The 15,580-nt window shown below is 35.0% G+C and overlaps 1 protein-coding gene across 1 annotated transcript in view; it reads right to left on the minus strand.

The window, feature by feature from the left end:
• The window catches only part of PCDH15 (protocadherin related 15), a gene marked incomplete at its 3' end in the record, with an annotated part of 1,266,261 nt that overhangs the window by 151,299 nt on the left and 1,099,382 nt on the right, over positions 1 to 15,580 (minus strand). Inside the window, exons 26-27 of the mRNA XM_080641959.1 lie at positions 8,430 to 8,570; positions 6,460 to 6,572 (exon numbers count right to left, since the gene is read on the minus strand). Coding sequence (XP_080498085.1) covers positions 6,460 to 6,572; positions 8,430 to 8,570 — 254 coding nt within the window. The remainder of the gene's footprint in view (positions 1 to 6,459; positions 6,573 to 8,429; positions 8,571 to 15,580) is intronic.

Genomic DNA, 15,580 nt, shown 5'->3' on the forward strand with positions numbered 1-15,580 from the left:
CCAGTTCACAGGATTTGATGAAAGACAGAATCAAATCTTTTCCCAACATGTATAAAATATTCCAATATTATAAATTATAAACAACATAAATAATGTGAGAAATTTCTACTCTTGACAAGCCAAATTATTTCACTTAATATAGGGTGGTCTTTGAAAAATCCTTGAATCATTTTACAAACTGCATTTCTTCTTTTTTAAATAACCACTAGCAGAGAGTAAGGAACTTTTTAAATATGAAAACAAAGACATAACAATTAAGTGAAGTGAGGGTTTGGTTTTCTGTAGTATTGCTACTTTTACATTGCTCGGCTAACCTAATTATCTGTCATCAAAAACTGAGCTGGCAAACTCATACATTCTTCCTCCAGCAAATATTAAAGTATATTTGCTATGAGGTTTATTATTTGTTGATTGCTACTGTTCTTTGATCATTTTAGAAAAGATAATGATAGGTCTGTTGCTATATTCCAGCAACCAAGTAATTATCAGTAGCTCAACATTAACTGTTTTTCATTTTATGAAAAGAATGATGGATTTTGTTTTTATGTCTAGGTGAAACTGGTACACTGGAAAATGTTTTCCAAATAGTAAACGCCACCTCTCAGATCTTTTTGATGGTTTCTACAAAGCTAGCTTATAGCTCGAAACTCTCATTTACACTCTGCCATTATGTTTTCTCTTCCCTTTCTTTTTCTTTTACGATGAAGACAATTAACTTCTCTGGAAAATGGAGAAAGTAATTAATTGTAATCAAATAGCCAAACATTAATTTAAAGTCTAGAAAGGTTTAGTTTGGAATATGTGATATTAATACTTGACACATAAAAAACACTCTAAAAATTTAAAACATACCAAAATGTCCATTTTTGAGATTTGCTTCATATTCAAAGTATTAATTCTTATTATTTTAAAAAGATTGTATTCTCTTTCCCTAACATATTTTAAAAGTGAAAAAAAAAATACGTTGCTTTTACTATTATACCATTAGTTCTTGGGTCTGATATTATGTATTCTTAATAAAAACTGACTCATTTTAGAATGACTGCATCAACTAAAATCTATAACTTGTCTAAAATTGCACACTTACTGCCAGTTCTCCACCAACATCACTTTCTCTTTTCCTCAGGAATAGAGGTAGAATTGGACAGAGCTGCCTCGCAAGGAACAGCACTCCTCTGCTGTTTCATAAAGTGCCTGGATTTCAGGATAAAAAGTGAGCTGGTATACAATTTGCAACTCCCACCTCACTTGATTCAGAAAGTCTCTGGTTGTGAACTTCTGCCTCTTTTCCCTCCCCTTGGACCGAAATGATAATGATTGGAGGTATTTTGAAACATGCTAAAGGTGGAAGAGCCTAAATTTGCCTGGGTCCCTGAATGACTGCATGGAAGACTACCACCAACCTCAAACACTCATTTAAGACTGTCATGTGAGCCAAAAGCATGTTTTGTTTGTTTTGTTCTCTTCCAGTGGTCGGCAAACTCATTAGTCAAACAGAGCCAAATATCAACAGTACAACGATTGAAATTTCTTTTGAGAGCCAAATTTTTTAAACTTCTTCTAACGCCACTTCTTCAAAATAGACTAGCCCAGGCCGTGGTATTTTGTGGAAGAGCCACACTCAAGGGGCCAAAGAGCCGCATGTGGCTCGCGAGCCGCAGTTTGCGGACCACTGCTAAACCATTAAAATGTAGGCCTTTATTTTTATAGCAGCCTAACCTTCCCTAACCATTTTATTCAGAGATTTAAAGACTTAATGACTGGCTAATCCAAAAATAAGATAATTGTGTCAAGGGAGGAGGTCAGGTTAAGAATTCAGTTCAAAGTTCCAAAAGAAAGGAATAGTTTATCTTTAGAACCTCTCTTTAACACCTACTCATTTGGTAAAATCTAGTTTTTCCTGGGGCATTGAAAAAGTCAATACTGAAATGCAGAGATTCCTGAGATGCAAACACCAAACCTCACCTCACAGTGCTATGCAACTTGAATTACTGTTTTCCATGCTTAACCCAGAAGCATGCTCCTCCCCAAACCCTACAAAGGATAAACATCTTGCATTAAAAGTTTGTGTCCTGCCAAATTTGATCACATAAAACAGAAGTTTTTTCACCAGAAGCAATTCTAGAGGGGAGGTAAAATTTTACCTCTATCCTCGGGATTTTTTGGCTAGACCTAAGTATTAAACTGACGTAAGACCAATTAACAGGAGAAAGCAGATATATTTATGAGAATTTTATATGACATGGGAGTCCCCATAATGAAATGAAAACCCAAAGAAATGACAGAACCTACATGCTTTTATATTAAGGTGAACAAAGAGAGGCTATTGTGGCAAAGTAACTAAACTATGTAGAGAGGCTAAAGGGAGATAAGAGTGATTTTGAACAAGGTCTGTTTATATAGAATTCTCTTAGCTTCGACTCCCCATTAGATAATGTTTTTTTTTCTCCTGGTGTAGGAAGGGAATCTTTCACATGGGAGTTTTAAACTTTCTGTTTTCAAAGTGAAAAGAGGAGATTAGGATGCCCTTCTTGCATCTGTGATTTTTTTAAGTGCTTTTAGCTCAAAATAATCCTTATGCCAAAATGGCACAATAAGGGGTGGCATAGTCTGCCATCCATCAATTCCTACACAAGGGATCATCCTGATAATCAGGTATTAATAACACTGGCATCTCTGGAAGTTATGTACATCCAGCTGAAGCATTAAATGGATTTGAAAACAATAAGAGGGAAGGATACATATGGGATTTCCAGCAACCGTTCTATATTTTTCCCACTTAGAAAGGAGACTGTGTTGGCCATCACAGCAGTCTGAAATGGTGTAGATATTTTGCCAAAGCTAGTAGCTGAACATATAAAAAGAAAATATCATACAAGAATAAAAATATTCTACCATGAATACTGTTCTAAAATGACAAACTAGAAATTACTGCAATATAAATGAGAAAAGTTTCTAAAAAGATTAATCAATTATTCAATTAGTTGTTTCATACTAATAAAATATTGACCAACTATGTTAGTTTAAATGGTACTAGCTAACATGATAGGTAAGCCTTTATGTTTCTTGCTTACATAATAATTTACTGAGGGAATCCCTAGTTCGGGAGCTCTCCACCAAGCTGTGATTCAGAGGCCAAAGATCCTTTTACATCATGTTTCTACTACTGCCAATGTATGTCTCTCAAGGTTTTCTGGGGATTTTCCCATTTCATCCATCCAACAGGGGAAAAGGCTAAATCAGGCCAAAAAATTGTAAGTCCCTAATGTTCCTCATTTTATTGGCAAGGACTTAAAGTCACCTGGCTCCATATAGCCAGTGAAGCTAGGAAATATGGTCTAGCTGTATGCCTAGGAGGAATAAGAAAAGATTTAGGAGGTATCCAGTAACTCTCTGCACTGTACTTCTCCAAAAATCTTTAAAAACACCATAATTAGTAAATGATAAAGACATGATTGATAAAGAAAAATAACCATCAACCTTATGTTTTTTAATAGTTCATTCCATGTTTTAGATAAAATTATGCCTACATAAACACTTCAATTCAATTCTTTGCATTTATTCAGAAAGTAGTATACTCTGCCAATATTTATTTATTTACTTATTTATTTTTATAATTTTTTGTAGAGTTTTCTATATATATATATATATATATACATATACATATATATATATATATATATATATATATATATATATATATATATATTGATTTCAGAAAGGAAGGGAGAAGGAAAGAGAGACAGAAACATCAATGATGCGGAAAAAATTATTGATTAGCTGTCTCCTGCACACTTCCTACTGGGGATCAAACCCATTACCTGGCATGTGCCCTTGACCAGAATTAAACCTGGGACCCTTCAGTCTGCAGGCTGATGGTCTACCTGCTGAGCCAAACTGGCTAGGGCTGCCAATATTTAATATGACGTTTTATTATCCCAATTTCTGGGTGTCTGATAGAAAACAAAACAAGTACTCAAGGACTACTGAATCTATTACAGCAATTATATTGATTCTTTTGTAGGATTCTCTTCATAAACTGCAGGATGAAACAAGACTGCCAAATTACCTCTATGTATCACAATGACAAATGACCTAGGATAGTCAGGGCACTATATATAATTATTAGATATGTTCTTCTGGAAGGCAAAAAATTCTTCCACATGTGATCATGTGACTGCTCTTAATTTTAGCACCAATAATTGGCTAGCTGCTTTTTTTACAAGTTAACAACTTTATTAATAGAATCTATTTGCAAAGAAGGTAAGAAATGGTAAATTATTCATTGAAAAGTTCTTTTTAAATGGTGGAGTTAAATGAAGACGATTTGAAAAAGAAAGCTAAATGAGCAATGCCCTAATGAGATCTATTACTTTGGCCATAATACCACAATGTTTTAGCCAGAAAAGTGAAGGAGCAAGGCGTACTTCTATTAATAAGGAAATGAGCTCCAAATGAAAGCCTGGAGATAAGGAACACCATTTTCTGAGTTTATTTAAAGGGAAACTGTTACGCACTACACCACTTTTCTCTTGGGGCTTCCATGGAATAAGTAGATTTGGGATGAGAAGTTTTGGAGAACCAAGAGAGACTTTTATTGGGCTGAAACTGCGAGGGATTTTTGGGCCCACCTCAAACAGTAAGAACATTTTTTTTGTGTGAGCACCTACTACGTAATTTAGTGAGAAATAAGAGTTTACATTCATTTTGGTTCTTGAGAAGACCAAAACGTACACATTCAAGTACATTCTCCAAGAGCAGAAAACTGTATGTTCCACATCAAAAAATTGGAGTTTACCATGCCAGCACAAAAGGAAGGAATTTGGTAATAATAGACACAATGGAGAAAAGGACTTTAAACATAGATTGATAAAAAATTAATACTATTTTAAATATGCTTTACATCTCAATGGTTTACATATGTGTTATGTACAATTTTTCTGGTAATTATATTACATAATTTAATTTAGTACTTGAATATTGTATGGACAGCTTTAACAAAAGGAGAAAACTACTTGGTTGAGTGTGGTAAATATTCCCAGATGGATCATTTACCTCCTCCTTCAGTATCTTAGTCCCTCATCTAGCTTAATATTTTTAAGTAGTTCTTAGAAATTATCAGAACAATAAAGTCTAAATTCTAGAATATGATAAAGTGTTCTCTTATATGGTATTTTCTTCTAATTTGTTTCTAGGTAGAATAACCTACTAAAATATTCTGGAATTCAATACATCTCCCATATTCCTCTTTTATACTTTTGTATATGCTGAGTCTTTGGAGTGCAACATCTTTCCACATTTTTATTGAGTGACTTATCTCTACTTTCCTTCAAGATACAGCTCAACACTATGTTGATCATGTTCACTCACAGTTACTAGTAAGTGTGTCTCCAACATGCTTCCTTAACTGTGAGCTTCTATTATTGTATTTCCATAATGTATGGTATTTTTCATATAGTTATTTATTTCCACCCATGGTTGAAAACCTCTGGAATGTAATGACTGGCTGCCTTTTAATGCTATGGCCAGAATAAGAAAGTAGTAGATATGCAGTATATAGTGGGTCTCCTTCAAATGTCTGTGAGAAAACTATCTCCTGTGGGTTCTAACGTACTAAGAAAAGTAGGTTAATGTTTTAACTTGGAGATAAAAATAAAACGATGAAGAAGGGGCTATTGGGAGGGAATTCGATTTAGATCAGGCCCTGAGAGTGAGGTCTTTATCTTGGGATTAGTGTCCTGACAAGAAGAGACAGCAGAGCACTTGCTTGCTTCCTCCCACTTGCCCTCTAGTGAGCCCAAGAGAGAAGGCAGCCGTCTATAAGCCAGGAAGAGAATCCTCACCAGAATCTGACCATGCTGGCACTCTGATCTCACACTTCCAGTCTCCAAAACTGTGAGAAAATAAATGTCTACTGTTTAAGACACCCAGTTCATGATATTTTATCATGGCAGCCTGACTGACTGACATAGTGTACAGACTAACCCTGTGACTATAAATAGGTAATAAACATTATACACATACACACACAATACTCTGTGTCTCTTTTTCTCTCTCACTGATATTCGGGGAAATATCATTTCTGAAACATGCCCAAATTGGGTAATATAGTGTGTCTGTCAATAGTAAGGAACTAAATGGCTGCTTCTTACCATTGAGACCATTAGTCAGGTATATTTTAAACCCCCAAACACAATGCTGTATTTTTCAAAGCTTGCTTTAGTTATTTAGAAAGGATCCTTTCTTCATCAAAGCATTAGTAAAACTCATATTATTTCAGTAAACGGTTATTTTATCTATGTTAACTTTTAAAATAAATATAATGTTATGTTAATTTAGAGAAGCTTAGACTAGAATTGGGAGATCACTTCATTGATAACCTCATATATCACATCAATTTTTAGAGGCCCAAACAAAACAAAGCCCTTTATTAATTACAAACCCCAATAGGAATCATACCTGTATTCCTCTTGTGTGAAACGTGGGATTTCTCCGGGATGTAAGACAAGGATTTTCACTACGGCACTGCTGGACATCACAGGCTCACCATCATCATACGCAATAACCACCAACTTAACAAGTAATAAAAATTCACGTTAAAGTTGTTAACAACAAAATACTTTCTCATTTTTCCGTATGTGCTTTTAATCACTGGACTGCCTGATTCTAGGAGACGGAACACTAAATACCAGGTAGCAGGCAATGTACTAATGTATGCTTACATGTATTACTTAATCTGCACAAAATCCTGCCAGGTAATGTTATTATTTTAATTTGTGAGATGATATAACTCAAATAAATTGAGTTACTAACTCTATGATAAATAAAACTACCAATTAAACAGTTATGTTATAATATATATCCCAATGATAAACTCTTTCCCATAATTTCACTGGTGCCTACAGTGAAAACATGTCTTTCTAGGCACTAACACATTTAAAAAGTGTTAAATTCAGTCACATCAATAGCAACAAACTAATTAGCTTGTATATATAAGGAAATTAATTCTTCCAAAGTGAATTGTCTGCAAGATTATAGGCCAGAAATACTTACTCTGGAGAATAAAATTGGAAATGTTTATACTTTAACACAATTTGAAATACACTCACTTAAAAACAATTACAACACATAAAACCAAGTTCACAGCAGAAAGTGTTCAAATAATGCAAACTAAAAAAGCTTTAGTCTTAAGTGTAATAGCTGTATAAGATTAGTATTAAAATAACTTTTATGATTTATTTTCTTTGATAACCTATATCTACAAGAATTTTAGTGTTTATTATAAGAAATGCTAAATATATTCAAAATTATGTTTCTCCAGAATATACTTTTGAAAGCTACAGATTACTAATATAAATTTATTCAAATTAGGTCATGAAACCATAACCAAGGATCATCTGAGAGCCATGATTTACCTTTAGATTTCAATCTTAAAAAGAAAATAATTATTACAAATAGTTATAAAATTATGTGAGACATAGTATTTATTGACAGTTGCAATGTTAACTGATGAGTATTTGATTGAAAAAAAATGGAGATTATTATGAGAACAATCAAAATGTGTTGGATGCCTTTACTTATATTAGGGTTTAGACTGATATATTTTGAATTATGTCAGGTAATACTGGGGTGGGCATTATGTTTTCTGTGTGTAAGGGCTGTAAATCTTTTAAGTCAAACAACTCGGGCACAGAGCTGTTTGGTTTCACACAGAAACATACACTTCATTACACCAAAGGCTTTACTCACAGTGAAAAATTTTATTCTAAGTAACTATAGAAAAAGGAAATATTCAAACATTCAACAAAATAGATTACTTATGAGAATAGTGAGGGCTAGTATTATTCCACATTTTCTGGAAGTATAACAAATCATGAGTACATAAACTTGATCCAGCAATTCTGCCTGCAGTTATTTAAGGGGGAAAAAAAGGCAAGCAGCAAATGATAATTACAAAAGGAATTTCATGAAAGAATATTAGTATAACAAAAAATGAGAAACAGCCTAGTTATCCAACAACAAGGTATTAAACAAAGAAAAAGGATAGTATATTCATACAATAGAATATCATGCAACCATTAAAATAATAGCATTAATAGTATTCATTGGTATGTATAATATAAGTTAAAAAAGCAGTATGAATAATATGATTATGTTAGTTAAACCATATATTTGTATTTAAATAGAAATATATCATAAGGATAGAGAGTAAAATGGTAAATTCTAGTTATCTCCAAGGTGTGAAATATCAAGTGATTTTTTTTCTTTTTATTGAACTGTATTTTCCAAGTGTCAATGCAGTTAAAATGTATTGTTTGTAATTTTAAAATATTAAAAAGAAGAAAAAGAGAAAGAAGTATGGTCATCTGTAAAACCAAACTTTCAATAAAAAAAATTAAGCATCTAATAGAGAAGTAAGGAAAGCTAACCTTAAAAATGGTCGTAGGTTCTTCATTAAGATTGACTCGAGTTATTACTGTTCCAGAATCTTCTTCTACATCAAAAATACTGGCAGGATAAGGAGACTGGACACCATCTACTCTATACCTCACACGACTTGCAGGTAATCCCTACAATAAAATTATATATTATTAATTTACAGTCACACAATAAACACAAAGTGTAGTGATAATGTTGAAACAATTTTTAAAAAGCAAGGCCTTTAAAAGTGAAATATCATATTTCAATTTCCCATAATTCCAGGTTCAGATGTAGCATAATCTTCATTTCATTCCAATAACTCAATCTGAATTAGTGAAGAGTTTTTACTACATGTCATTTAAAATTATGTAAAATAATAAATTAATGGTTGACTTGGCTATCCTCTCTTCCACTTGTCTTTAATTTAATGAATCTCAACTTACTCCCTAAACACCATATCTGCTAAATATCCCTTTAAAAAGATTCCTGAGTACAGTGGTGGAAAAATGAAACCATCTATCATAAAGAAAAGTCTCCCCCAACCCTTTTTTTCTGGATTGGGTGAATGTAAAGCATTATCTCTTCCCTACTTCTCAGCTTTGGTGGTTATATTCCATGTTAATTCCTATTATAGTTAATACATTCTGATATGAAGCTCTCCTTTAAAATAATGATAGAATTCTCCGAATTTTTCTAATAAATAAATCCTCATATGATCTACAGTAATAGGTTATAGAACATGTGTCCTTACACCAACTATATACTGCACAATGCAATAAATCTGAGTTACACATCATTGAACAAAACTGAGGTATTTTTAGAAACATTTTTAGTGATTACAAAAATCATAGATACATAGATAATTTTCTGTATGGTATAGAGGATTTCTAAGAATTTACTTAACTCAAAATGTGGTTAAATTGTTGACAAGTTTTCAATTTTAAACCCATCAATATCTGGTCATAGATACTCATCCATAGCTATTCACATTCATCTCTCAAGATGATAGGCAATGGTGAGAAATACATGCATATGTACCATGGGCCTCATATTTGGTCAAGTGGGGAGGACAAAAGGTGCACAGAAAAACACAATTACCTCGTATTTCTGATAAAGCTATGAGAAGCATGGATGTACTAAATGAAGGTGCTAGAACTAGAGCACAGCTTTTCAAAGTTATAGTCAAGTGGACTTTGTACCTCTCTACATAGATACTTACATAAGAAAATGTGATATGTCTAAAAATAGTTTGATTTGTAGATATTACAGTGGTTGTGTTATATGTGGAATCTGATCTGTTATATTATTCGAGTATTAGAATGATAAACTAAAACAATTTATGTGTCAAGATTTGGGACATTTTGTTTTAAACTCAAAGGGATAAAAGTAGATATGTATCATTATTAAGTGGAATAAATTGAAGATGTCTATTTAAACAAAATATCCTGTAAAATTTAATTAAAATATGTACATACAGGGATTTGAAAAAATAGGTTTACTGTTTTGAAATAGGTTTCCGTATGTGAAACACAGAGCTTATTCCTGTATTATTATTTATTAAATGCTCTATTGTTTTCTATAGAAACAACTGTAAACCTACTTTTGTCCACCCCTGTACTTATTTGGGGATATCGTAAAGACCTTATTAGCATGGTAGTTTCATGAAAACTTTATTTCCCAATTTGACAATGTCATGGATGACACCCGAGTTACTTCCTGAGTCCAGGCATTGGTATCCTGAAGTTCACAAATGATGAGGCTACAAGCACTGTCCCAGACCAGAGGCAAAGGTGAGGCATTTTTGTCATGAAAGCAAGACTGAGGAGGAAATAGTAACCAAAATCTGTGTGCCTGACATTCACTAAGTGTTTTCATTTTTCATTAAGTACAAGCACCAATCCACTGAGATGATCTTATTATTCTTATATGGAAATGAGGTTCAAAGAAGTTAAGTAACTTCTTTATGTAACTTAAGTCTTAAAGGATTATGTGTACAATATCATTTTTCCTAGTTAAACACAAACACCAACACTAGTAACATTAGTCAATAACTTAATGGGACTCTGGGGATGTTTGCCAACCCTAATAGCCCCAAAGAATGACATGATTTATGACATCTATTAAATGAATTAATTAATTTGTTTGTTTATGTATTAGGCTTCTTTCCAAATACAATTTGGAATAGTCTGTGACTTAAATATTTTGCAGTTTCCAAAATGTGAAAGGCATGATTTCAACACTATGATGTCCTTTTATCTACTAAATTTGATATATGTAAAACTCAATAAATATTAATATGACACAAAACTACTGGAAAAGTAATTTATTTAGTACATGTGTAGTAATTTGGTGATATACTGAGATGATACTCTGAGCCTGGCAGTTTTTCTAGATAATGGGAATATGACAGACCAAAAATAATCCTGTCACAATGTTGCTTATGTTATTTTTTAAAACTAAAGGTAACATATTTCTATACAATAACAAGGCATATGTAACTAATGTAGCTGAATAAATGTAAATTTATATGAAGAAAATATAACCTTGAGATTTCAACTATTTTCTTTATTACTTAGTACATTTTCACTTTTAATTTCCATTCTTATAGTTAGTATCAAACACAGTATGTTTTGACTTAATGATGGTGAGAATGTAGTTAATTACTACAGAAGGTAATTGCAGATCTGTATGAAAGATGTTCTAAACCTGCAAACATAAAGAATTTCAATGAGACTATAATGGACTAAAATAATAAATGCTTAATATCAGGGGATATCTGGATTTAGTCATTTTTCTTAAATACATAATTACCAAAAAATTGCTCAGACCCATGTAATTTTCTTCATAATAATGGCAATCGCATTTTGTCAGGAAATACTAACCCTGTTATTATCATTACACACAAACATTAGGTAATTTGTTTTCAAGTACACAAAGAGTATTCTCTCTGACATGGTTTTCAAAACTGTTTTTCCCAATGTCTTTGAAATCAACTAATCTGATGTATTCTGTAACAGTGCAATACGATTTAGCATCAGAGAATACTATAAAGTGGTTTGATTTGTTGTTGTTTTTCACTCATTATGACAGTCATTTAAAAAATTTTTAGTGCATTTAACTAGATGCTAAGGTATACTTAAAAGAGAGTAGAAAAAACTGCATTCAAACTCTCCATGTAACCACTGAGAGGATCATGTGCTTTTCTTCCTTCCTCTCCCCAATCCTGCTTTTAAACACCTGAAGTGACCACTATGCTTTGACAACACAGTGAGTTGAAGCTCTTAAAGGCAAGGTCCTTATGCCATATATCATTGACTTAACATAATGTCTGCATATGGTTCAGTTTCTACAGATATTGTATTCACACAGCTGCTAAAGATTTTAAGAAATATTTGCTTCAAGATTATTTACCACTAACTCTTTTGGGAAATGTTTTTCAAAGGCAAACATAAGTCAATCCCCTAAAGACATCAAATCATATATTTCTTTTAACATTTCTTCATTTGGATACATTTTTTAAATGTATAAGGTAACAGTGGGGGCATATTTAACTTTAAATTATATTTTACTAAAATCTCTCCACCTGTGGTATAAACAAAATAAAAGTTCCTTCACAAAAACCAACTCCAAAACCAAGGGAACTTAAAAATAAAGATGAACTTGAGCTAGAGCTAGTAATTAGCAACCCTATCCTTTCTGTCTTAAAATCCTCCCATTTTTCTTAGGATAAAACAAAACATCTTGACACTGTCTTTATGGACACCAGACTGAATACAATCTGCCTCAGGTTTATCTCTCTACCTCCTTACAAAATTGTCTCCTTTGTTTTTTAAAACTTATTTTTTTGAGAACCTGGAGCTCTAGAGTCTTGTGTACGCTATGTCATCAGCCATCTTTGCCAATACACAGTCCTCTTTCCAGCTGAACTCTGTAATGACCAGCCAACAGTATAACAATGTGGTTTTCAGTTCCACTCTTAATCCTTATCTTATTGGTTAAGCTCAGTACACTATTTATCAGTAAATTCCAGGGGCACTGTGACCACTACACCTCCCACAGGCTTCTTAATGATACACTTTCTCTTCTCAAGAAGCACACAGACAGCTGGCCCAAAGAAGTTCAAAGGCAACAAGTCAGTGACCTGAACTCTTCAGGAGTTCTGAGAAAGGAGACTGTCTGATAAAGCAGGCAAAGAAGATAACTTGTGGACCTGTGAGACAGCAAATTGATAACCGGCCAGAGAAGTGATTGTGCAGAGGCTCTGGGCAATTTGTGAACAGTGAACATGATACCTGGGGACTGAAGCCACAACCTAGCCCGCCGCCTTCCGAGGAGCAGCAGCTGTGTGAGTAGACCATCCCTTTCCGAGGAGCAGCAGCCGCATGATCTGCCTGCCCCCATCTGAGGAGCAGCACCTGTGTGAGCAGCCCACCCCCTTCTGAGGAGCAACAGATGCATGAGACGCTGGTCCACATCTGAGGAGCAGCAGCTGTGTGAGCAGCCCCCCCACATCTGAGGATCAGCAGCTGGGTGAGCAGCCCACCCCCTTCTGAGGAGCAGCACCCACATAAGCAGACCGCCCACGTCCAAGGAGCAGCAGCCCTGTGCAGTCCGCACTGGTCCGAGGAGCAGCACCCACACGCAACCTGCACCTGTCCGACGAGAAGGAGCTGGGTGAGAGACCCGTCCCTGTCCGAGGAGCATCAACAGCACGAGCAGCTCACTCCCACACAAGGAGCAGCAGCCACATGAGCAGACCGCCCCCTGTCCGAGGAGAAGCAGCTGCATGAGCAACCCACACCCGTACAAGGAGCAGCAGTCCTGCAAGCAACCTGCCCCTATCCAAGGAGCGGCGGCATCATGAGTAGCCCGTCCCATCAGAGGAACAGCAGCAGCATGCAGCCAGCCCCCATCTAAAGAATGGCAGCCACGTGAGCAGTCCTCCCCTGTCCGAGGAGCAGCAGCCACATGAGCAGCTGGCCCCCATCCAAGGAGCAGCAGACACGAGCAACCCATCCACATTCGAGAAGCAGCAACCTCATAATCAGCCCACCCCCATCCAAGGAACAGCAGCTAGATAAGCAGCCTCCCCCACCAGCCAGAGGAGGCACCACTGCTGCAAACAGCACCCATCAGAGGAGCCGCTGCCAATTGAGAAGCAGCTGCTACCATAACCGCCCGAGGAGCAACCGCAGCCAGAGAAGCCACTGCCACCCAAGGAGCAGCCCCTGCACAGCTCGACATCTAGGTAAGTCAGTGAGACCAAAAATGGGTAGACAAAGATACCCCCAAAGGAAAGAAAAGGAGGAATCGCCAGAAAAGCAGCTAAGTGAAACAGAGGCATGCAATATGTCAGAAAAAAATTTCAGAATAAGGGTCATAGAGTTCATAAACCAGATGGAAGAAAAAATCAACACCTTATGTAAGAATCAAGAAGAAATGGATGAAAAAATCAACAACTTATATAAGAATCAAGAAGAAATGAAGAGTGATATAGCTGCAATAAAAAAAAAAAAACATGGAAAGTTTCAACAGTAGACTAGGAGAAGCAGACGACTGAATTAGTGAACTAGAAGACAGAGAAGCAAAACAGAGCCAAACTGAATTGCAACTGGAGAAAAAAATTAAAAGACAGGAGGATAGACTAAGGGAGCTATGAGACAACATGAAACAAAGCAACATACGAATAATAGGGGTGCCAGAACAACAGGAAGAGGAACAAGGGTTAGAAGAACTATTTGAAGAAACAATGTCAGAAAACTTCCCTGATGTGGCAAAGAAAAAAGTCAAACAAGCACAGAGAGTCCCAAACAGGATGAACCTGAAAAGACCCACACCAACACACATCATAATTATGATGACAAATATTCAGGACAAAGAGAGAATCTTAAAGGCTGCAAGAGAGAGACAGAAAGTTATATAAAAGGGAGATCCCATTAGATTATCAAATGATTTCTCAACAGAAACACATCAGGCCAGAAAAGAATTGAAGGAAATTTACAAAGTGATGCAAACCAAGGGACTGAATCCAAGAATACTTTATCCAGCAAGGTTACCATTCAAAATTGAAGGGGAAATAAGGAGCTTCACAGACAAAAAAATGCTAAGGGAGTTTATCACTACCAAGCCAGCAATGCAAGAAATGCTAAAGGGACTGGTGTAAAAAGAAGAAATAAAAAGGTAAGAAGGAACACAGACACAAAAAATAAAAATGGCTACAAATAAATTTCTTTCAATAATAACTTTAAATGTAAACAGACTAAATGCTCCAATCAAAGACATCAAGTCGCTGAATGGATAAAAAAACCATGACCCATATATATGCTGTCTACAAGAGACCCACCTCAAAAAAAGGGACTCATACAGACTGAAAGTGAAGGGATGGAAAAACATCTTTCAGGCAAATGGAAATGAAAAAAAAGCTGGGGTAGCAGTACTTATTTCTGAAAGAATAGACCTCAAAGTAAAGGCCATAAGAAGAGATAAGGAAGGCCACTTCATAATAATAAAGGGATTGATACAACAAGAGGATATAACCCTGATAAACATATATGCACCCAATGCAGGAGCACCCAAATACATAAAAAAAATTGGAAGATATCAAGGGAGAGATCGACAACAATACAATCATAGTAGGGGACTTTAATACACCATTGACATCACTGGATAAATCCTCTAGACAAAAAATTAGCAAAGAAACAGCAATTCGAAATGACTCACTAGATCAGATGGACCTAATTGTCATCTTCAGAGCATTTCACCCCAAAGCCACGGAATATACATTCTTCTCAAGAGCACATGGGACATTTTCAAAAATAGACCACATATTGGGTCACAAACCAAGTCTCCCCAAATTCAAAAAGATTGAAATCATATCAAGCATTTTCTCAGACCACAATGGCATAATATTAGAAATAAACTAAAATAAAACATTCCAAAAAATTCAAACACTTGGAAGCTGAATAGCATGCTATTAAACAATGATTGGGTTATCAATGAGATCAAAGGAGAAATTAAAAACATCCTGGAAACTAATGACAATAAAAACACAACAATGCAAATACTATGGGACACAATGAAAGCAGTCCTGACAGGGAAGTTTATAGCTCTACAGGCCTACCTCAAAAAAACAAGAAAAAAGGTAATAAATCATCTAACT

Source organism: Plecotus auritus (genome assembly GCF_963455305.1).
Source record: "Plecotus auritus genome assembly, chromosome: 9".
NCBI classification, from domain to species: domain Eukaryota; kingdom Metazoa; phylum Chordata; class Mammalia; order Chiroptera; family Vespertilionidae; genus Plecotus; species Plecotus auritus.